The 25,084-nt window shown below is 39.6% G+C and overlaps 1 protein-coding gene across 3 annotated transcripts in view; it reads left to right on the forward strand.

Moving 5' to 3' along the window:
• Positions 1–25,084, forward strand: part of LOC115225862 (adenylate cyclase type 6) — a 102,411-nt gene that overhangs the window by 5,840 nt on the left and 71,487 nt on the right. The window contains exons 1-4 of one of the 3 annotated variants that reach the window (XM_036514551.1): positions 7,244–7,414; positions 12,821–13,096; positions 13,151–14,073; positions 18,265–18,414. In XM_036514551.1, coding sequence (XP_036370444.1) covers positions 7,345–7,414; positions 12,821–13,096; positions 13,151–14,073; positions 18,265–18,414 — 1,419 coding nt within the window. In that variant the 5' untranslated portion in view covers positions 7,244–7,344. Of the gene's footprint in view, positions 1–7,243; positions 7,415–12,820; positions 14,074–18,264; positions 18,415–25,084 lie in introns of those variants that run through there. The other 2 variants (XM_036514550.1, XM_029796852.2) reach the window with 2 other exon arrangements.

A 25,084-nucleotide genomic window follows, 5' to 3' on the forward strand; every position in this document is an offset into this window, starting at 1 on the left:
CCAACACCCTAACCACTAAGCCATGTGTCTCCACTAGTGGATTTGCTAGGTAGAAACTGAAAGAAGTTAAGGCGGTGAGCTGGCGGAATCATTAGCACGCCGGGTGAAATGCTTAGCGGTTTTTCATCTGCCACTACATTCTGAGTTCAAATTCCGCCGAGGTCGACTTTGCCTTTCATCCTTTCAGGGTCGATAAGTACCAGTTACACACTGGGGTTGATGTAATCGACTTAATCCGTTTGTCTGTCCTTGTTTGTCCCTTCTGCGTTTAGCCCCTTGTGGACTGTAAAGAAATAAGAAGCAGAAAGAAGCTTGTCAGCCTTGATCCAGTTGACCAGTGGTCAAAGACACCCCAGCCTTGACCACTCCATCTTTTATCCAGAATCACTACATCTGGAACTTCTTAGTCTAAAGTGTCCGTTTTTTGAAAAGACTGTAATGTTGGAATTGAGGAAGATTTGGCTGTTGTGGTTGTTGTTGTTGTTGTTATTGCTTTTGAGCTGGCAAAATCATTACCATGCCAAACAAAATGCTTATCAGAATTTCAGAATAAGGTGGCAAGATGGCAGAAACGTTAGCACGCCGGGCGAAATGCTAAGTGGCATTTCGTCTGCCGCTACGTTCTGAGTTCAAATACCGCCGAGGTCGACTTTGCCTTTCATCCTTTCGGGGTTGATTAAATAAGTACCAGTTATGCACTGAGGTCGATGTAATCGACTTAATACCTATGTCTGTCCTTGTTTGTCCCCTCTGTGTTTTGCCCCTTGTGGGTAGTAAAGAAATAAGAATTTCAGCTGTCTTTATGTTCTGAGTTCAAATCCCACCAATGCCAACTTTGGCTTTCATCTTTTCAGTGTCAATGAAATAAGTACCCAGTCCAGGAATTGAAACTGCAATCTTATGCTAATGAGTCCATTAACCACTGAGCCACATACCTCCACACACACACACATAGAGACGACAGAGAAAGAGTAAACCCCTCACATTTGACCATTTCCTTCCCCAGCTCCTCCGCCCATATCACAAAAGATCAGCTCTTTAGTGATTTCACAAGTGACCACGTAATTAAGTAATTAACGGTCAAGTTAATTGTTAAATCAATTTCTCAGGTGCCCAAACAAATGTCCAGTAAATTACTAATTTGCTCACCTGTTTAATTAACTCCACGGCAGAGTTGTACAGCTCTGTTGAGGGGTTAATGAATTGCCAGGGAAAGGTCGGCAAAAGGTCAGGTAATTAGCTGGACCTCTCGTTTGTGCCGTGAATGTCTTCAACTCCCTATCAGACTGTGTTGGTGTCTCTCAGTTAATGAGAGCCACTTAACGAACCAGGATTGGCTGCTTAACGTGGATTGTTAAATAAACATGTATAACAACATCAAAGCAATTTATATACACATAAATATATATATATATATATATATACAAACACACATATATATATACACGTATATACACACACACACACATATATATATACAAACACATATATATATATATATATAATATATATATATATACAGACAATAAATATATATATATATATACAGACATATAATATATATATATATATTATATATATAATATATATATATATACGTATGTATATTATATGTGTGTGTGTGTGCATGTGCATATATTTACATATATATATATATATAAACATGCATGTATTTACACATGCATATATACGGACACAAACTCACAATCATAGAAATGCAAATGTGTGTGTATGTGTGTCTGTGTGTGTGTATGTATTGATAAATATATATATACACATGTTGTGTGCATATACTACTGTTTACATATACACACATGCCTATATATAGAAATATACATATATATATATATAATTATATGTACATACATATATGTGTATATATACATATGTATATATACATATATATACATATACGTATATATATATATATATTACATATATATATATATATATACATATGTATAAATACATATATGTATATATACATATGTATATATATATATATATATATATATATATATATATATATATATATGCACATACAGATATAGTGTGTGTGTGTTGTACATCTACACATGCCTTGTACTGTTGCAGATGTTAAACATGGCCGTAAGTTATAGAATAACGTATGCAATCTGAGGTTTATAAATCTGTGTAAATCATGGAAAGGTGAGAGCTACAACGTTCGCCATCGTGGCTCCTCTGAGCGCTGCTGGTTAAACTTGTTACCTTTATAGCAGGTAGACACACACACACACACACACACACACATGCACATACACGCACATACGTACTTGCATATATACACACACATACATACATATATATATACATACATACATACATATATATACACATACACACATACATACATATACATTCACACACACACATACATACATATATATACACATACATACAAATATACATACACATACATACATACACACATACATACACATATATACACACACATACATGCATATATACACACACACACACAAACATACATACACACCCATACACGTACATACATACGCACACATACATACACATATATACACACACATACATGCATATATACACACACACACACACAAACATACATACACACCCATACACGTACATACATACGCACACATATATACACACAAACACATACATGCACACACACACTCACACATACATACATGTATGCATACAGAAGCACATACACATACATACACAAACAAACACATAAATACATACATGCACACCCATACACACACACATACACACACATGCACACATACATGCACACACTCATACATACACACACACACACACACATATACGTGCATGCATACATACATACATACACACACCCATACATACATATACATACACACATATACATGCATGCATACATACGCACATACAGGCTCTCCATCAGTTGCGACAATGAGGGTTCCAATCAGTAAACAAATAATGTGTAAGTGGCTGAGTACTTCACAGACACGTGTACCCTTAATGTAGTTCTCAAGAAGAACATCTATACACATATACACACACATACATATGGGCTGGCTCTCTATCAGTTACAAAAATGGGGTTTCCAGTTGAGCCAATCAATGGAATGGCCATCTTGTAAAATTAATGTGCGCAAGTGATTGAGCCCTTGACAGACCCTTCGTGTACCCTTCATGTAATTCATGTAAGAATGCAGTTTTTTATACATCTTTTATTTTTCAAAATTAAGACAAAGTTCTTTTTTAATCTAAAATATACTCTCCTTCATTTTCTACAATGCCCTTCCATCTCTCTGGTAGACTTGCAAGGCCCCTCTTCCAAAATTCCTTGTCCGTGTCGAAAAATACTCCTCTAGTACTGTCCTGACCTCATCTACAGAATTCATATTTTTTTTGTCCAAATGATTTTGAAGACTGCGGAATAAATGATAATCAGATGGGGCAATGTCTGGCAAATATGGTTGGTGGGGCATCGTTTCCCATTCAAACTGCCCCAGCCTTTGGAATGTCATCCTCACTGTATATAGTCAAGCATTATCCTGATGGAAGAATCCCTTTCATCTTGAAACCAAAGACAATCATTTTCCTTCTAGCGCTTACCTTAGCCGCTCAAGCTGCTCACAATAGATCTCATTTGTTATAGTTTGGTTTGGGTTTAAAAGTTCAAGGTGGACTAAACCTTCCATATCCCATATGTTAGTGAAGACCTCCTTTAGCCTGGGTTTCCAGTGTTTCTCCTTTCCCTATTCACTGTCTTTGGCACTTGACATTTTTATAAAGAACCCATTTCTCATTACCACTATTTGGTCCAAAAAAGGTTCATTCATGAGATGTGACAGCAAAGAAGAGCACACATTCACTCTCTGCATGTGATTAGACTCGGAAAGTTTGTGAGGAACCTATTGACCCAATTTACTGACTTTTCCAATGGCATGCACAGATTGATGAATGATTGAATGACCAAACCAAACCTTCTCTACCAATTCCTCAACAAGTACGATGGGATTTTGTTCCAACAAGGTTTGCAAGATGTCCTCATTGAGCTCTATAGATCTTTTAGGACAAGGCTCATCTTCTAAGCTGTAGTGTCCAGCTCGGAATTTCTGGAACCACCGTTGACAACGGCTTATACTTATTGTCCAATCCCCATACACTGCATTAATATTCCTCGCACTTTCCGTTGCATTGTTGCCTTTATTGAATTCATAAAGCAAAATATGCCAAATATGCTTGTTTGTCACTTCCATTATAGCTTTGAAAAGATATCTGTTAAAATCGAACTGCATTCTTCAAAACTTGCAGCAAGAGTAATAATCAGGTAAAATTACTACCTGATTTTATAGCAAGTTGATACAGGTAGTTTATCCCATCTTCCTTTGACTTGTAGTTCAGGCAATTGAAAAAACTGCATTATTTATGGGATAACACAAATATATATATATATATATACTTAGATAAGTTTTGGTTAACATTGTCCTAGGCCGTGTCTAACTTAATAGCACACACACACACACACATATATGCATACATACATGTAAATATATTATGCTATTTGTTTAACTATCTTTCTGTTTCTGTTTGTGAGTCTGTTTGCTGCTCTCTCTCTCCTCTCTCTCCTCTCTCCTCTCTTCTCTCTCTCTCTCTCGCTCTCCTCACTCTCTCTTCTCCTCTCGTCTCTTCTCTCTCCTCTTCTCGGTCTCCTCTCTCGGCTCTGCTCAGCTCTCTCTCTATATCTCTCTCTATCTATCTCTTCGTTCAATACTCACATTCCACTCCATATCCCCCCCCACCCTCCGTCATGTCTCCATGCATATTTGGAATACTGAGTACCCGCATATTATTATGCATCATATGTGCGCTTATGCACACATACGCATAGTAACATATATATATATATATATATATATACTACATGCATAGTATGTGTGTGAGTTTTGGTTATTTATATACATAATATATATTGATTATATATATATATATATATGTATATATATGAAAGAATGAGTATTATATATATATATAACACATATGTGTGTGTGCATACATTATATATACATACACTATATATATAATATATATGTAGTGTGCATACATATATATATATATACATACATGTATATATATATATATATATATATATATATATATAATATATATACATATATGAATATGTATATGAATGAGCATATATTATATATAATATATATAATATATAGCTATATATATAACATATATATACATATTCATACATATATATGTATGTATGTATATATATATTATAATATATATATATATATATATATACATATATGAATATGTATATGAATGAGCATATATATATATATATATATATATATATTATATAACATATATACATATGCATACATTATATGTATATATGTAAATATATATACATATATAATTATACAACAAAATTTTGCAGCTGCTCTATTTCCAAGGTGTGTATGTACTTGTGTATCTCTTTCTTTATTCAAATGTGTGTGTGTGTGTGTCTGTCTGTCTGTCCACAAATATACCTATATGCAGCCATCTACCTGGTCACCCCCAGCCACCCCTCTGTCTCTCTGCGAGGCCATTCCCAAGACTGATTCCATGCTGTACAGAATCAGTCCGAACGTTAATTACGCTGGTGGGCGCCGTCGTCCTTCGCAAGAATTCATTTCGTTTCCGCTCGGAGAAATCTTTGGGGGAATTTGTGCGTTTCCAAAAAACAAACTTCCGTTTGGGGGACCTTGATGTGTGGACCCTTTCCTCGCTTCGATTTGGAAAAGGGGTCACTTCGCTCCTGGATTATACAACTCCAACAATTGACAACAACTACAAGAAAAATAACAACAACAACCACTACCACCACCTCTACTACTACCACTACTACTACTACTACTACTACTACTACTACTACTACTACTACCACTACTACTACCACCACTACCACTACTGCTGAGGCTACTACTACTACAACTACTACCACCTCTACTACTACTACTATTACTATTGCCACTACTGCAACTGCTGCTGCTACTACTACTACTATTACCACTGCTACTACTACTACTACTACTACCACCACCACCACTACTGCTGCTGCTACTACTACTACTAAGCAACAACAGTGGTTAACAACTGCAACAGCAGCAACAACAACAATAACAACCACTGCTGTTGCTTTTGCTATTAACATCACCACTTCTACTACTACTGCTACTACTACTACTATTTCTACTACCACCACCACCACTACTTTTACTACCACCATCATTACTACTACTACTACTTCTACTATTACATTTAACAGCATTAACTACAGTAACAAGATCAACACTTTGTAACACTGCACACAACTACAACCACAACAACAGCAGGAACTTTTGTGAAGCTGTTTGGAAATAACCAAATAAAATGGCAAGGGGTGGTCAAGGTTGGAACGCTGGGTCTGCTCAGTCAGGGTTGGGTTTAATCTATGGTTAACAACAATACAAGGTATCCTGTAGAGGAGCAGCTAGGCCAGTGAGAAATAGCAGCTTAATCGCACACACACACACACACATACAAACACACGGACACACACACACATATACATTCACCACACACACACACACACACATACAAACATACAAACACACACAAAGACACTCACACACACACATACACAAACTCACAACCACACACACATACAATCACCACACACACACACACATACAAACACACAACCACACACACATACAATCACCACACACACACACACATACAAACACACATACAAACACACAACCACACACACATACAATCACCACACACACACACTCATTCTCTCTCACACACATACACAAACACATACAAACACACACATATACATACACACACACAACACGCTACATAAAGGATGTATGTACTGGACAGTGTAGGTTGTTATATGTAACAAGACAGGATGGTCACATCTGGAGTGTCTTTGAGTATAAGTCTGTCCAATGCAGACTGGCTGGCCTGGGGCTAAATAACAACAGCAACAACAACAGCTCTTCCTCAGATCCCCAACTACTACTACCACCACCACCACAACCATCACTGCAAACATCACCACCACTACTACTACCACCACCTCTACTACTACTACCACTATTACTACTACCACCACGACTACTACCACCGCCACCACTACTACTACTACCACCACCACTACCACCACTACCACTACCCCTAACACCACCACCAAGAAAACATCAACGGAACAACCACAACAAGCACCACCACCAACACTATTACTACTACCACCACCACCACTACTACTACTACTACTGCTGCTGCTGCATAAACTATGTCAGTTCTGAACAAACTGAGTCTCCATGTCGGCAGAGGATACTCAGAGGTTGGCTACCATTTGGCAGGTGAGTGGACTCTTTTGTGTGTTGTTGCTAACGTTAGTGGTGGTGGTCGTGGAAGGGGAAGGTCGTCGTGCACCAAGGGGAAGACTTACAGTCGGATGCACCCCACCCCACCCACCCCCATCACATCTTTGTATTTCAGGAGCCATCAACTTTGTCCGACAAAAATTCTTCATCTTCATCACCATCATTACCGTCATTGTCATCATCATCATCACCATCATCACCACCACCATCATTATCATCATCATCATCATCATTGCTATCATTATCATCACCGCCACCATCATCGTCATCATTGCTGTCATCGTCATCAATGTCATAATCATCATCATCATCACCATCATAGCTATCATTATCATCACCACCATCATCGTCATCATCATCATTGTCATCATCATTGTTATCATTATTTGATGTCCACTTTTCCATGCTTGCATGGGTCAAGAAGAATTTGTCTGGGAACACTTTCTACAGCCAGATACTCTTCCTGTCACTAACCCTCCCTCATTTCAAAGTAAGGTAATATTTTCCCATGAGCAGACAAGATTAGAAAGGTACAAAGAAGCATACACACACACACACACACACACACACACACACACTTGCTGAATTTGGTAGAAGGAAACTGAAAGAATCCCATGATATATATGTGCGTCAGTGATAGGTTTGTCACTATTTGGATCTTGTTGATCATTCTGTTTGTTAATTTCTAAATTAGGAGAAGCAATGGTAGGTCTGTCATTATCTTGGTATCTTTTGGTCATTCTTATTATTAACTTGTAGGCCAAGAGACTTTTTAAATTTCTTATTAAGCTTCATGACTGAAGCTTGCTTGGAATCTTCATGCTTCAATGCAGTTCAGAAGAGCACATCTCTTGTTGTATTAAGGTTCATTTCAAGGCCTATTATTACTAATTTGAAGGATTGTTTGAGCTGTATCAGGCCCCTTCCACCTATTTTTCTTGGAAGATAAATCTTGTCTACATCTGATTTTGGATGGTGCATTCAGTATCTTGTAAAGATTTTATGGACCTTTCCTTCCATATTCTGCATGTCAGTGAGACACCACCTAATGATACCAAAGCTATATGTGGTTACTGGTATGGCCAAAGAATTGATTGCATTAATTCCCTAAGCAGCATTTAATTCTGAGTTTAGGACCATTCTTACCCTTCGGTGGTATTCCTTGCGGATTTTCTCTGTCATTTTAGAGTGCCAGTTACCATTACTTTCATCGGTTCCCAGATATTTGTATACTTTGGATTGGTCTAGGTTTCAAATAGCTGTGGTAGTTTCAAGTTCTATGTTTTCTGCCTTTACGAACTTCCTTGTCTTGAAAGTAGCTTTTGCACATTTATCAAGTCCGAATTCCATACCTATATCAGAATTCTTTGATAATATTCAAAAGATCTAATTCTTTGTCATTTTTGGCAAACATTTTTTGATCATCCATATAGAGTAGATGATTAATTTTCTGGCCAAAGATTTTCTACCATTTCTTTGACTTGGCGAGCACCACTTTCACTTCTTCAGTTCTTATATCCTGCCATTCTTGATATTTGAAGAGGGCATTGGGCCCCTTTTATGTCCCTGACCCTATGTACATTCTGATTAAACTCCTTTGGATTTCTCCAAATGTTTTTCCAAAAACCCTTCAGTTTGCTGTTGGGGAGGAGGTGTTTTCACAATAATGGTATTTTTCCCCAGTTCCCTGTAGAATTTTTTTGTGTTCTCCTTGAATAGTAATTTTTGTTTCTAAGGAATCCTGAGTGTTTTGTCGTATCTTGCCAGTCTTTTGTTTTTTAATTGTGGTTTTTCGTTTGAGGATTTCAATCTGTGTATCCTTTGTTTCTTTGTGAAGGTCATGTTTAGCAATTGTTCTTTTTAGTTTTCCCTCTGCTGGTTTCAAGTAGAAAAGCTATTTCTGTTCTTGCCTGGATTATTTTCCGGTTCATTCTTTCCTTCTATCCAGGTTGTTTGTGTACATTGCACTTTTTCCTTCTCCATCTCTAATTTTAATTCCGCATCTCTGAGTCGCAACACAAGCAGCCGAGTAAACAAGTCGATCAATCACTCTGAGGGCATTTTCTCTGTTCTCAACAAGCTCTCCAAGCGCTTAATCAACTTCTTTGATTACTTTTCTGTTCTTATTAGTATTAATAATTTTGGGAAATGCTGCTCTTTCGTGGAAAGATTGACGTAATTGTATCAGATATTGTTCTAGTCTTCCATCCAACAGTTCATTGCTGACGTAATCATTTATCGTGTTCTTAACATCAACTGATGGTCCATCATCATCATCATTGTTCGACCGTGGTCGAGACAATGAAATTTACCATGCTACGCCAGACTTCATGGTCCATCATAGCATTACGGAGGTCCTATTGCTGGATGCCTGTATCCCTGGAGATTACATCAGGGTAGGAGAGTGTGCGCCCTCTGGTATTGCGAGTAGATGGCTTCCAGAGGAGGAGAGTAGAAATTACCTCTTTTTCAGCTCTACAACAATGTCCAGCAAACTGGACTCTCCTACCTTTCACAAGAGATGATACAGGTGGTAGTTTCCCATATATTTGTATTTTGGTTGGATGATGCTTCCACGAGAGATTTTGAGCTCTCATAAGGAGGCGAGTGTAGGTTCCATCCAACCGCCTCTCAAGCTTCTTTGATAACGTCCAGGTTTCTGAGCCATATAGTAGAATTGGTTCAACTGTGGCTTTGAAGATTTCAAGTTTGAAGTCTCTACTTAGATTTGATGACCAGATCTTATGCATGTCATTACAGGCTGACCAGGCCATACCCTTTCTAGTCAGAAAATCTTTTCCAGATGATGATATGTATGACCCATGTATGATGGTTCACCTTCATAGGGTTCTGTGTACCCAGTTTGCTGGTTTGAGCTAATCATTTCAGAGCTTTTTGCCCATGGGTTGAGCTGACTTTTGACTGATCTGACTATTTTGTCAATTTCGTTATCAGTTAGACTTTTATATTTTCGAGACCTTTGGAAATATGCTGTGCATAAGAAGACCCAGCAGGACAAGTGAGACCATAACCCGGGGCCTTTACCTGGGATGTAGCCATTGGACACAAAACTCTGCTTGCGAAGACCTGTTGAGGCAAGTGAAATCGAAATCGATCAAAAAATCAATGGAAATTGTAGTTGTGATACCAGTGCCGGTGGCTCATAAAAAGCACCATCCGAACATGGTTGTTACCAGCGCTGCCTTGACTGGCTTCCATGCCAGTGCCGCGTAAAAAGCACCAACCAATCATGGCCATTGCCAGCCTTGCCTGGCACATAAAAAGCACCCACTACACTCACAGAGGGGTTGGCGTTAGGAAGGGCATCCAGCTGTAGAAACACTGCCAGATCAGACTGGAGCCTGGTGCGGCCTCCTGGCTTCCCAGACCCCGATCAACCCATCCAACCCATGCTAGCATGGAAAACGGATGTTAAACGATGATGATGATTATCATCATGATCATATCTCATAGCTCCTAATTTATTACTGTCCATGTACAGCCTCCTATGCGGGTTTTGGCATCTCCAGATATTGTAGGTCTCTTTTTGTGTGGTTGATGTTTCTGGGTTTAGTGTTGAATAATAATAAGCGTGCAAAACTTCGATATATTCCTCCTTAGTCGATTTCTGTCCTGTATTTCTATTTCTTTGAGACAGGTTTGGTAGCTGACCCCAAGCGTCAGTTTCGGGAATATCCCTCGTTTGATTTGCTACATGTTCTTGAGGAGGTTGGTCCTGATTTAAAGACTTTTGGTACCCAGAGTCAAAACCTAAGGTCACTGATGAACACTTCTTCAAACGACACAGGTTCTAGGGGATATTTCCATGGTTGGTATCCAGAGCCATGCAGTAAGTGCACAGGGTTAACCAGTTGTCTGGTTCCTTGGGTGAGGTTCAGAGGTCCCAGGCATCACCATTTTCTGGATGGTGAGGTGGGATTTTATTTTGAGAAGTTTTAAATTAGTCTAAGTCATGACCTGCCGCTTGAGAGATGTCAAATGGCCGGCCGACAGATTTCATGTAGCATTGTAGAAAGAGGCAGATATTGAATTGCCAGCCAGAGGGAGACAGAGACAAGGAGACAAAAGACAAAACCATCATGTGGTTTCCGAGCTATTTCCAGTAGGATGGCGATGGCATTGGCGGCAGCGATGGTAGAAATGGTAATGAGATATATGTTCTGTCAGCAGGATGTAAACGCTGTCACATGTGGTATTTGTCTCCAGGCAAGATGCTGATGGTGATTGTAATGGTGATGATGATGATGATGATGATGGTGATGGTGATGATAAACAACTGCCAATATACACAATATAGGGTGGCGAGCTGGCAGAACCGTTAGCACGCCGGGTGAAATGCTTAGTGGTATTTCATCTACCACTACGTTCTGAGTTCAAATTCCACCTAAGTCGACTTTGCCTTTCATCCTTTCGGGGTCGATAAATTAAGTACCAGTTACGCACTGGGGTCGATGTATTCGACTTAATCCCTTTGTCTGTCCTTGTTTGTCCCCTCTGTGTTTAGCCCCTTGTGTGTAATAAAGAAGTATATTATTTGTAGCAGTAGTAGTAGTAGTAGTAGCAGCAGCAGCAACAGTAGTAGTGCAATCAGGAATCAAAAGAAGCATCACACCCTTGCGGTCAGCAGAGATCAAATGTGTGTACTGCTGCAAGCGACCAATGAGAGGACTGACCTTGGCCTTGGTTTTAATTACAAATAGAAAAAAATAATTACAAATAGAAAAAAATAACAATAATAATACACACACACACACACACATATAGATATTTACATCATAAAATTTTTCTTGCGTTTTTATAGGTTTTGCCGTGGTTTAGTTTTCGTAATTCTGCAGTTTGTATATATTCATTTCTTTATTGCCCACAAAGGGGCTAAACATAGAGGGGACAAACAAGGACAGACAAAGGGATTAAGTTGATTACATCGACCCCAGTGCATAACTGGTACTTATTTAATCGACCCCGAAAGGATGAAAGGCAAAGTCGACCTCGGCGGAATTTTAACTCAGAACATAATGGCAGACGAAATACGGCTACGCATTTCGCCCGGCGTGCTAACGATTCTGCCAGCTCACAGCCCTATATTGTGTATATTGGCAGTTGTTTATCATCATCATCACCATCATCACCATTACCACCATCATCATCATCATCATCATCATCATCATCATCATCATCATCATCACCATCATCATCATCATCATCATCATCATCATCATCATCATCATCACCATTACCATCACCACCATCACCATCATCATCACCATCATCATCATCATCTTTTAAATATCCTTTCTCCATACTGTGGTAACCATTATTATTTATTGCTTTTTTTTCTTTCTTTTCTTTTGTCGATTGCAGAACAAAATGCAGACGAATCCCAGCAGCAAAGCCCAACTGAAGGGGCCAAGGAATCAATTAATGAGAGAAATTGTTCAGAGCCGACCAAGAACCAAGAAGAAACCCTACAGGCAAAGAAGGGCCCCAATGTGGAATACCTGAAACCCTCGAATATGGTGAACGGACTTAGTGTGAACCCAGAACCACAAGACAAAAACGGCTTGGAACAACACACTGTGAGTGGCACGGTCGTTAACTCATCAAAGAACCCACAGTCACCCGTGTCGCCCGTGTCACCCGTGTCGCCCGTGTCACCCGTGTCACCCATGTCACCCGTGGCGCCCGTGTCATCCCTGGTAAGCCCCATCGACCATTCTAATAGTAATGGTCTGGAGTCGAATGCTAATGTAACCATTCCTTGCTCAACCAGTGATAGTCTGGAAGTACCTTCATTACCTCTGACCACTTGCTCACAGAATAAAAATCTGGAAAATTCTTTGCTGACATCAAACCATTGTGCAAACGGTAATGCCATAATCAAGAAGAAAAACTCCCAGGCATTTGCCAAATCTGGGAGAATATCACCGATTTCTCAACAGCAGCGCACTGTCTCTCGTAGCAGTTCTCAGATGCGCAAGACAGCGTGGGACCGTGCCGAGGAACGGTTTGAGGCAGAAGAGAGCCAACCTGCTCCAAAAGTCATTAAAACTGAACATTTGACTACCGAGATTCCGGTGTTCTCCGATACAGACTGCGGACAGTTTAGTCTGCGGTTCCTTCGGAAGCCGTTCCAGTCGAAAATTTTCAACAAAACCCTGGAAGAGCTCTACCAGCGTTATTTCTTCAAACTGAACAAAACCAATCTCACCCTCTTTATACTCCTCGTCTCGTTCATATGCATCCTCCTCATCATCATCTATTACGTGGGAGGCATGAAGCACTTCGCTCCCGGTACCGTTCTCTCGCTCACCTTTATCGCCCTCCTCATCCAGGTGGTCGTTTGCAACAAGAGTTGCTTCACTCGGACGCAGATGCGCTACATGTGTTTCGCAATGATCTTTATACTCTGCCTCATTCTCATCACGGTCATCACAACCAGCAACCTCCACAGCATGACAGAAGGTGTTTGGTGTGTAGTGTTCTGTGTCTATTTAATTTACGCTCTGCTACCTCTCGAAATGCAGCTGGCCATGCTGAGTGGTGTTCTGCTATGCCTCATCGACCTCGTTGCTACTCTGCTGCTAAACTACTACGAAGTTTTCACCACAAAACAGGTATTTATCACAATCCTTCTCTTTTACTCTTTTTACTCTTTTACTTGTTTCAGTCATTTGACTGCGGCCATGCTGGAGCACCGCCTTTAGTCAATCGAGCAACTTGGCCCCCGGGACTTATTCTTTTGTAAGCCCAGTACTTATTCTATCGGTCTCTTTTGCCGAACCGCTAGGTGACGGGGACGTAAACACACCAGCATCGGTTGTCAAGCAATGCTAGGGGGACAAACACAGACACACAAACACACACACAAACACACACACACAAACACACACACACATATATATATATATACATATATACGACGGGCTTCTTTCAGTTTCCGTCTACCAAATCCACTCACAAGGCTTTGGTCAGCCCGAGGCTATAGTAGGAGACACTTGCCCAAGGTGCCACGCAGTGGGACCGAACCTGGAACCATGTGGTTAGTAAGCAAGCTACTTACCACACAGCCACTCCTGCGCCTATATATATATATATATATATATACATATATACGACGGGCTTCTTTCAGTTTCCGTCTACCAAATCCACTCACAAGGCATTGGTCGGCCCGAGGCTATAGCAGAAGACACTTGCCCAAGATGCCATGCAGTGGAACTGAACCTGGAACCATGTGGTTAGTTAGCAAGCTACTTACCACACAGCCACTCCTGCGCCTTCGTTAATTATTTTATCATTTTTCATCTTATTTTTCTGTGTGTTGTCACCCCTGATTTTAACTCCCTCCTTCCTTTACTCTGTCTGTAAATATTTGTGGCCTGGGGGGTCACCCTGGAATCAAAGACACCACCTTATCAACCTCAGGTCACTAGCTTTGGATGTGACAGCCATCAGAGAAACCAGGATTTCCAGCACACACTATCTAGCCCCTATTTTCAACAAATTTGAGATCTACGCATCTCTTAGTCACCTAGGAATGTGGTAGTGGTACAGTGATTGCTCGTTTATCGCGGTAGATTGGTTCCAAGACCGCCCATGATAACTGAATTTCCACGAAGTAGGGACACCATATTTACAGTATTTATTTAACGTATATTTGGGCTTTTAAGACCCTCCCTGTACTGTTAACAACCCACCCATTACAGTAGTCTATAAATAACAAGGACAACTGTTAAGCAATAACACTTTAGATTAAAAAAAATAAAAGTTGTTACTGTTACACAGGCCAGATTACAAAATAGAAAGCTGTGATTCGTCATCAATCACAGCCCGTCTTACATTCAAATACCCCTGTACATGCTTTTTGGCTACCTTATACTTGTTTTGTTGTTCCTAGACTAGGAAATAATATTTATTATTAATATTTTAATCTGGCAGAGTTTCTACGGCTGGATGCCCTTCCTAACGCCAACCACTCCGTGAGTGTGGGTTGGTTGGCGTTAGGAAGGGCATGCCAGATAAGACTGGAGCCTGGTGCAGCCTTCTGGCTTCCCAGATCCCCGGTCGAACCGTTCAACCCATGCTAGCATGGAGAACGGACGTTTAACGATGATGATGATGATGATTTTAATGGATCTAATGAAAAATTTTAGGCGTTCTTATATATTTTAAAAATCCGCGAAGTCGTAAATCCGCGATAGTTGAACCGCGAAATAGCGATGGATCACTGTAGTGCTGTTTAGGAAAGGCCTGGATCTCAAGGTTCAGCTGATCTTTCTGGACCCAGATAGTAAGTTGGTGGTCCTGGATGTAACCAGTAACAAAGGTGGTGCTTTTACACTAGTCACTGTGTACACGCCAACTGGGGGGGGGGGGCTGGATTTCTTCCTTCCCTTTTCTTCTTCTCCCTCCCTTCTTCCCCCTCCTTCTCCCTCCTTACCTTTGCATCTCCTCTCTCTCTCCCCTTTATATTTGGCTAATTTCTCCTTTACCCCGAGAGAGACACTAATCATCTGTGAAAACTGCTTAGTAGTTTAGAAACAAAGATACTCGTTCGCTTAATTAAATAAAGACCAATTATGGGTCGTAAGCTACGGAGTTCTTCCATTCTCTCAATTTCCTGTAATTCAGACCATGGTCAGTTGGGGCCATGAGGCAGCCTGAATTACAGGAAATTGAGAGAATGAAAAATTTCATACCTTGCTCCCCATAGATGATCTTTATGTAATTAATTAATTCATTTATTATTATTATTATTATTATTATTATTATTATTATTATTATTATTATCATTATTATTATTATTTGTATTTACCTCTGCAATTTTTTAGAAGTTATTGTATCTTGCTTAATGCTTACATATGATTTTACACTGTCTGTTTATTTTTGGCCCATATCTCTATATAGGTCATATGTGTTCTTCTCATTTTTGCTTTTCTCCTTTGCATTACTGTCAGTATTGTTGCAGTGTTAGTATGCTGATATCATTGCATGTAATATCTCATGCACATTCCTAATGTTATATGATTATTATCTCACGGTAGCAAAAACATTATTTCAGTCAGTTTAAGTGGGAATGGTCAAATAGGTGGGGAATACTTCCTTTCCTGGTAACCCTTGACAACAATATCTTGTCGGTCAGCCTTAATCTTCCTGTCTTCGTGGATGAGTATACCCCAGTGCTTGGTAGCTTTTGTCAGTCCCTGAGACCTGCAACCATTCCTAGATGGTGGACGTGTGCGGGCACCATTTGCGAGACATGTCTTCCTGTCTTTGTGAATGAGTATACCCCAGTTCTTGGTAGCTTTTGTCAGTCCCTGAGACCTGCAACGATTCCTAGATGGTGGACATGTGTGTGACACCATTTGCAAGACATGTCTTCATGTCTTTCCACGGCTCATCTCTTTGACGAAGCTGCATTTCTGGGCGAAGCAAAGACCAAGACCAAATCCTTGGTACCTGGAATGTGACCAGATGCTCACTACCCTCTACTAGTCAGGCGAGGATTCCTTTCAAAACATGGCTATGATGCTCCCCCACTACTTCTGCTCATGATCAGAGATGCACATACCATCAGCCATTAAGGGACATGGTCAACTGGTTAAGGTCAAACAACTGACAAGCAAATCTGTGGTATTGAGCAGAATATTATTATTATTATTATTATCATTATCATTGAGTGGGAGAGCAGTGCATGCCATCAAAGTGACATTGGGGTACAAGCATGCGAAGCCCTGTATACCCATCATGACTACCCGTCTGATAAAGGTACACTAGGCACATGCATCACAACCATATGTGCGTGACATGGTGATCTCATATCAAGATAAACAGCACATGATCTTGCAGGTGGGGCCCAGTTAGAATTTTCTTCTGGTTGAGTAACCCATCCCACTCAAAAGGTCCCTGATTAAGGGTTGTTTAAGGATGTTGAACAAAACACCCAGGTTTCCAAAGGTGAATTATTCAAACCTCCCAGATTTCCTTCTCAACACATGGCTATGATGCTCCCCCACTACTTCTGCTCGTGATCAGAGATGCACATATCGTCAGCCACAAAAGGACATGCTCAACTGGTTAAGGTCAAACAACTGACAAGCAAATCTGTGGTATTGAGCAGAATATTTGCTGTAGCCCATCTTTTATACCAAGACAAAACAATGTACATGATAACACTTCCAATCAGTTAGGATCAGAAGCCATGAGAGCCACTGCCTGGTACTGCATCAGGGCATTTATTATTATTATTATTAACATTATTATTATTATTATTATTGTTGTTGTTGTTTTTGTTGTTGTTAATGTGTTTTTCTTCTTTCGATGTTGTTTCCATTTCTTGTCCAATGCTTTCCCAACACATTGGGCAAAGAAACTCCCTCTATACATTGGTAGGTCATTAAAATAAACACACTGGATTGGTCATTCGCAAAGTCAAGTTATGTCGTAGAAAATAAAAAGAAAAATAGGGGGGGGGGAGAAAGAAAAAGAAAATAGAAAAACAAGGGAAAAAAGAAACGAAATGATGATGATTGGAAGGGGGAGGAGGATGGAGGAGATGAGAAGAGATGGGGAGAGGAGCGACAGGGAGAGTAATAGAACGGATGGGGAGGAGGAAGGGAAGAGGTGGAGAGCGGGAGGACATTGATGATGATGATGATGTTGATGATGATGACAAAGATGATAATGTTGATAGTAATGATGATGATTATGATGTGAATGATGATGGTAATGATGATGATGATGATGATGATGCTGATGATGATGATGACTTATCTATCTGTTACTAAATTACTTTCCCTTCCTGCCAGGCTTCCTGTAATGCGCTGCTATTTCTAGCTGTGAACATAGCTGGAGTGTTCACCCGCTATCCATGTGAATCATCCCAGAGGAAGGCCTTCCTGGAAACCCGGCGATGGATACAGATGAGGCTGCACACACAACGAGAGAACCAACAACAGGTAAGATGATGATGATGATGGTGATGGTGATGATGTTGGTGGTGGTGGTGGTGGTGGTGGTGATGATGACGACAATGATGATGATGATGACGCTGACGGTGATGATGATGATGGTGATGTTGACGATGATGGTGATGACAATGATGGTGATGATGACGATGAGGAGGAGGATGATTATGATGACGATGATGATGATGATGATGTTGGTGATGATGGTGATGGTGATGTTGACGATGATGGTGATGATGATGAAGATGATGATGAAGATGATTATTATGACGATGATGATGGTGATGATGTTGGTGATGATGGTGATGATGATGACGATGACGATGATTATGATGACGATGATGATGATGATGACAATGCTGGTGATGACGATGATGGTGACAACGATGATGATGATGACGATGACAATGATGATGATGATGATGATGATAATGATAACAAATGAAATAGATTTATTCATGACTGTCCATCATTTGTCATCTCTGTTAAGTGTAATACATGTATTTCACTACATGTGGTTCCCTCTAGTGAGGGCAATTAATACCGTAAATCCTCGAGTATAATTCGCATTTTCCCCCAAAATTTAAAGGTCAAAATCCCTAGTGCGTACTATATATACGAGGTTATAAATGAAAAGTATTTCCTAAGCAATGCCCGAGTCTCTATTTGCTGTCCAGCAATGTTTATTCAGACGCATTTTGTGAAGTCGGGCGCAAAAATACCTTAAGCTAAGCCTGAAAGCAATGAAGTCATAAAAGAATCATCCATAACTTGCAGTAAGCAACATTTATTAAACGTTATTACTGTTATTTCTTTATTTTCTGCAAACAAAATGCACAAAAAAGCTAGGATTTTAAGGATACAATAATAATAAAGGACGTTACCGTATACAGTTTTACAAACTAAGGACGTTATATAGACCTCCTTGACTCAAGTTAGAGAAGGTGTGCGTATTATACACAAGGTTTAGGTTTACCAGAGGTACAGCCCCCTAAAAATCCCCTGCGTATTATACTCAAGGGCGGACTATAAATAATAATAAAGGACGTTACCGTATACAGTTTTACAAACCAAGGACGTTATATAGACCTCCTTGACTCAAGTTAGAGAAGGGGTGCGTATTATACACAAGGTTTAGGTTTTTCAGAGGTACAGCCCCCTAAAAATCCCCTGCATATTATACTTAAGGGCGGACTATAAATAATAATAAAGGACGTTACCGTATACATTTTTACAAACCAAGGACGTTATATAGACCTCCTTGACTCAAGTTAGAGAAGGGGTGCGTATTATACACAAGGTTTAGGTTTTTCAGAGGTACAGCCCCCTAAAAATGCCCTGCATATTATACTCAAGGGCGGACTATAAATAATAATAAAGGACGTTACCGTATACATTTTTATAAACCAAGGACGTTATATAGACCTCCTTGACTCAAGTTAGAGAAGGGGTGCGTATTATACACAAGGTTTAGGTTTTTCAGAGGTACAGCCCCTTAAAAATCCCCTGCGTATTATACTCAAGAGCGGACTATACTCGAGGATTTACAGTACATAAAAGCAAATTAACTCTTCACAGCATGAGAATTTTGAATTTGAAATGAAGGAATTACAAGGTAATTTTTTTTTTATTTCATCTAATTTCAGCTCACAAGCTGTAGCCATGCTGGGGCACTGCCATTTATGTGCATAGAATTCACATAATTAGTGTTTTTTCTTTGATTACTCACTACAAAGTTCACAATTTTTAATTGATACTGATCATGTATTTCATTCTTTTTAGAAACCCTCAGCATGATATGGCTTATAACTTATTAATTTTAAGAAATGAGACATTTCGCTAAAGATGAAATTAATTACAACTTGGACGAAAATAATGAAATGTATTTGATTTGTTTGTTTGCTTGTTTTGGGTTTTTTTTTTACTTCATAGAAAATTAATAACTTAAAGAAAGGAAAGAAAAAAAGAGACCATCTGGAATAATAATAATAATAATAATAATAAATGCCCTGATGCAGTACCAGGCAGTGGCTCTCATGGCTTCTGATCTTAACTGATTGGAAGTGTTATCATGTACAGTGTTTTGTCTTGGTATAAAAGATGGGCTACAGCAAATATTCTGCTCAATACCACAGATTTGCTTGTCAGTTGTTTGACCTTAACCAGTTGAGCATGTCCCTTAGTGGCTGACGATATGTACATCTCTGATCACGAGCAGAAGTAGTGGGGGAGCATCATAGCCATGAGTTGAGAGGGATTCTTTGGGGTTGAATAATTCACCTCTGGAAACATGGGTGGTTCTTTCAACATCCTTAAACAACCCTATTCAGGGACCTTTTGAGCGGGATGGGCTACTCAACCTGAAGAAAATTCTAACTGGCCCCACCTGCAAGGTCATGTGCTGTTTATCTTGATATGAGATCACCATGTCGCGCACATATGGTTGTGATGCATGTGCCTGGTGTACCTTTATCAGACGGGTAGTCATGATGGGTATATTGGGCTTCGTATATTTTACCCCAGTGTCACTTTGATGGCATGAACTGCTCTCTCACTCAGTAATAATAATGATAATAATAATAATAACTGTTTGCAGGAGAATTCTACCTTGATTGCAGTGCTATGTGTATGTATATATACACATAATACAAGACATCGGAAAGAAGAATGGAGAATTATTACATTCTTTTACTTGTTTCAGTTCTTTGACTATGGCCATGCTAGAGCACTGCCAGTAGTCGAACAAATTGAAACAGTACTTATTCTATTGGTATCTTTTGCCAAACTACTAAGTCACGGTGATGGAAACACACCAACATTGGTTGTCAAGCGATGGTGGGAGGATAAACACAGACACACAAACATATACATATATATGTATGTGTGTGTGTATACATATATATATATATATCTAAATTCAGTAAAAATTTAGATTCAGTTGAATATGGTACTTAAGTTAAAGGCACCAGAATTTAGTATGGTATTAGCCATATAACTCAAAATGGGGTGTGGATATCCTTGTTGCTTATTTTGATTATATATATATATATATATTGGCCGTTCGCCAGCTCTGTCTGGCACCTGTGCAGGTGGCACGTAAAAAACACCCACTACACTCGCGGAGTGGTTGGCGTTAGGAAGGGCATCCAGCCGTAGAAACACTGCCAGATCTGACTGGGCCTGACGAAGCCTTCCAACTTCACAGACCCCAGTTGACCCATCCAACCCATGCTAGCATGGAAAGCGGACGCTAAATGATGATGATGATGATGATATATATATATATATATATATATATATATATATATATATATATATATATACGATGGGCTTCTTTCAGTTTCTGTCTACCAAATCCACTCACAAGTTGGCCTGAAATTATAGTAGAAGACCCTTGCCCAAGGTGCCATGTAGTGGGACTGAACTCAGAACCATGTGGCTGGGAAGCAACCTTCTTAACACACAGCCACACCTGCACCTATCTTCAAAATCTTCAAAATTTGTTTATTACTGTATTATTCTCACTAAGTTTTCATTAGATGATAATGACGATGTTGGTGATGATACTGAAGAAGATGATGATGATGATGATGATGATGAAGATGGTGAAGATGGTGATGATGATGAGGAGGAGGAGGATGATGATGATGATGAAGATGGTAATGATGAAGGCAGTCATGATGGCTTTGATCATGATTAGGATGCTGTTGCTGATGATGATGATGATGGCAATATATGCTGATGAAGAAATGCATATATATACATGATTGTGTGTGTATGTATATATATATATATATATATATGACTGTGTGCATAACCATCATCACCACCACCACCATCATCATTGTCATCATCGTCATCATCATCATCATTATCATCACTGTCATCATCATTGTCATCGTCATCATTATCATCATTGTCGTCATCATTATCATTATCATCATCATCATTATGTCCATCATCATCATTATGTGTTTGTGTAAGTTTCAGTGAGTGCAACTGAGTGTGTGTATGTGTGTGTGTGTGTGTGTATATGAATGTCAGACGCAAGTTTCTGTCTGTGTGTACTTATATGTGTGCGAGTGAATGTGCGTTTATGTGTATGTGTGTGCATGTACGTCTGTGTGTGTGTGTGTGAAGGAAATTTTCGAACGAGTGGGAAGGTTTTTTGCCCTGACGGTGGTGGGGGTGACAGGATTGACGTAAGCTTTGATTGAATCTCAAGAGAGAGAAGGAGTAGGTGGGAGCACTCGAAAACGTCCGCATAATTTTTGCTTTATTCCATTTCCAATTATGACATTCCTTCGTCCATTCGTTTATTTATTTATTTTAATCACTGCTGTAATTATTCCATTCTTTAATTAATCCTGCCCATGAAATGAATTAGATATCCATAGAAATCTCCCGGCGGAGAGAAGAGAGAAATCCAACGGAAAACACTTCGCTTCGGAAGCTTGTGGCTGGCAAACAGAACTTGAGTTTTGGGTCACACAATGGCCGCGGCATTCGGCCACACGCACGTGTGTGTGTGTGTGTGTGTGTGTGCATAGACATACACATGTGCGTAAAGCCATCAAACATATATATACACGCTGTCATATATATATGTATACACAAATACATACACACACACACACCTGCACACACACACATACATGCACACACACATACACACACACGTACACATGCATACACACATATACACACACACACACACATACACACACACACACATGCACACACACATACACACGGACACACATACACACATACACACGTGCATACACACATATACACACACACACATACACACACATAGACACGTGAATACACATTCATACATACACATAGACACACATGCACACACACACACACATAGACACACATGCACACACACATACACACATACACACACACATAGACACACATGCACACACATATACACACACACACATACACACGTGCATACACACATATACACACACACGCGCATACACATGCCCACACATATAAACACACATACACACGGACACACATACACACACATGCTCACACACATACACACACACAGATACACACACATGCACACACATATACACACACACACATATACACACACACACATATACATGTGCATACACACACATACACACACACGCGCATACACATACACACACATGCTCACACACATACACACACACACAGATACACACACATAGACACACACATATACACACACATACCACACACACACACACACACACACATGCACACACACACACATAAGGCCTCATATCCCGTTAACAGAGTCAGATTGCTGGAATTATTAGATATATTAACCCTGAAAGGAAAAAAAGCAAGGCTGACCTCAATGAGAATTGAACCAGAACATTAAGAACCATTAAGCCATATTAATTCTCTTTATGTTCCTTTCAGTACCAACTCCACCATGCCCTATTCTTCAAATTGTTAAAGCAGTTAATAATTCTACCCCTATTTACCAAAATATCTACCGTATATAGGCGCAGGAGTGGCTGTGTGGTAAGTAGCTTGCTAACCAACCACATGGTTCCGGGTTCAGTCCCACTGCGTGGCACCTTGGGCAAGTGTCTTCTGCTATAGCCCCGGGCCGACCAATGCCTTGTGAGTGGATTTGGTAGACGGAAACTGAAAGAAGCACATCGTATATATGTACATATATATATATATATATATATATATATAATATATATATATATATATATATATATATACGCGTGTGTGTGTGTGTTTATGCGTCTGTGTTTGTCCCCCTAGCATTGCTTGACAACCGATGCTGGTGTGTTTATGTCCCCGTTACTTAGCGGTTCGGCAAAAGAGACCGATAGAATAAGTACTGGGCTTACAAAAAGAATAAGTCCCGGGGTCAAGTTGCTCGTTTAAAGGCGGTGCTCCAGCATGGCCGCAGTCAAATGACTGAAACAAGTAAAAGAGTAAAAAGAGTATATGATGGACTCTCCCATTGTCAGATGACATATGAGGCTTCGACAATTTCTTACCAAACAACAACAACGACAACAACAACCATACATTTCTATATTTAAGCGATGAGGAATTATTTATATTATTTACATTATTTACATTATTTACATTCGATGGATATTTGTCCCAATCTTTTTTGTTGTCAACATAGCGTTTCGGCTGGTATACCCTCCAGCCTTCATCAGGTGTCTTGGGGAAATTTCGATAGGATTATCAATAGGATTATCATTTACCATTTATCTTCTGCATGTTGCGCTCATTAGACTGTGACCATTCTGGAGCACCACTTTGAATCATCTTCAGTCAATGAACCGGCTCCAATACTTCTTTTTTTATATGTAAACCTGGTACTTATTTTATCAGTCGCTTTTGCTGAACTGTTAAGTTACAGGGACGTAAACTCACCAACACTGGTTGTCAAGTGGTGTGGTGGTGTAATGGTGTAGTGATGGTGGTGGGTGGCAGACAATCATAAATACACACACATACACACACACAAACATATATATATAATATTTTTTATTAGGGGTTAGGTTGACTTTGACTTTCGTCCTTTTGGGGTCAATAAAATAAGTACCAGTTAAAAACTTGGGTTGGTGTCATCAACTTATGCCCAGCCCCAAAATTGCTGGCCTTGCAC

The sequence above is a fragment of the Octopus sinensis genome, linkage group LG28, assembly GCF_006345805.1.
Source record: "Octopus sinensis linkage group LG28, ASM634580v1, whole genome shotgun sequence".
NCBI classification, from domain to species: domain Eukaryota; kingdom Metazoa; phylum Mollusca; class Cephalopoda; order Octopoda; family Octopodidae; genus Octopus; species Octopus sinensis.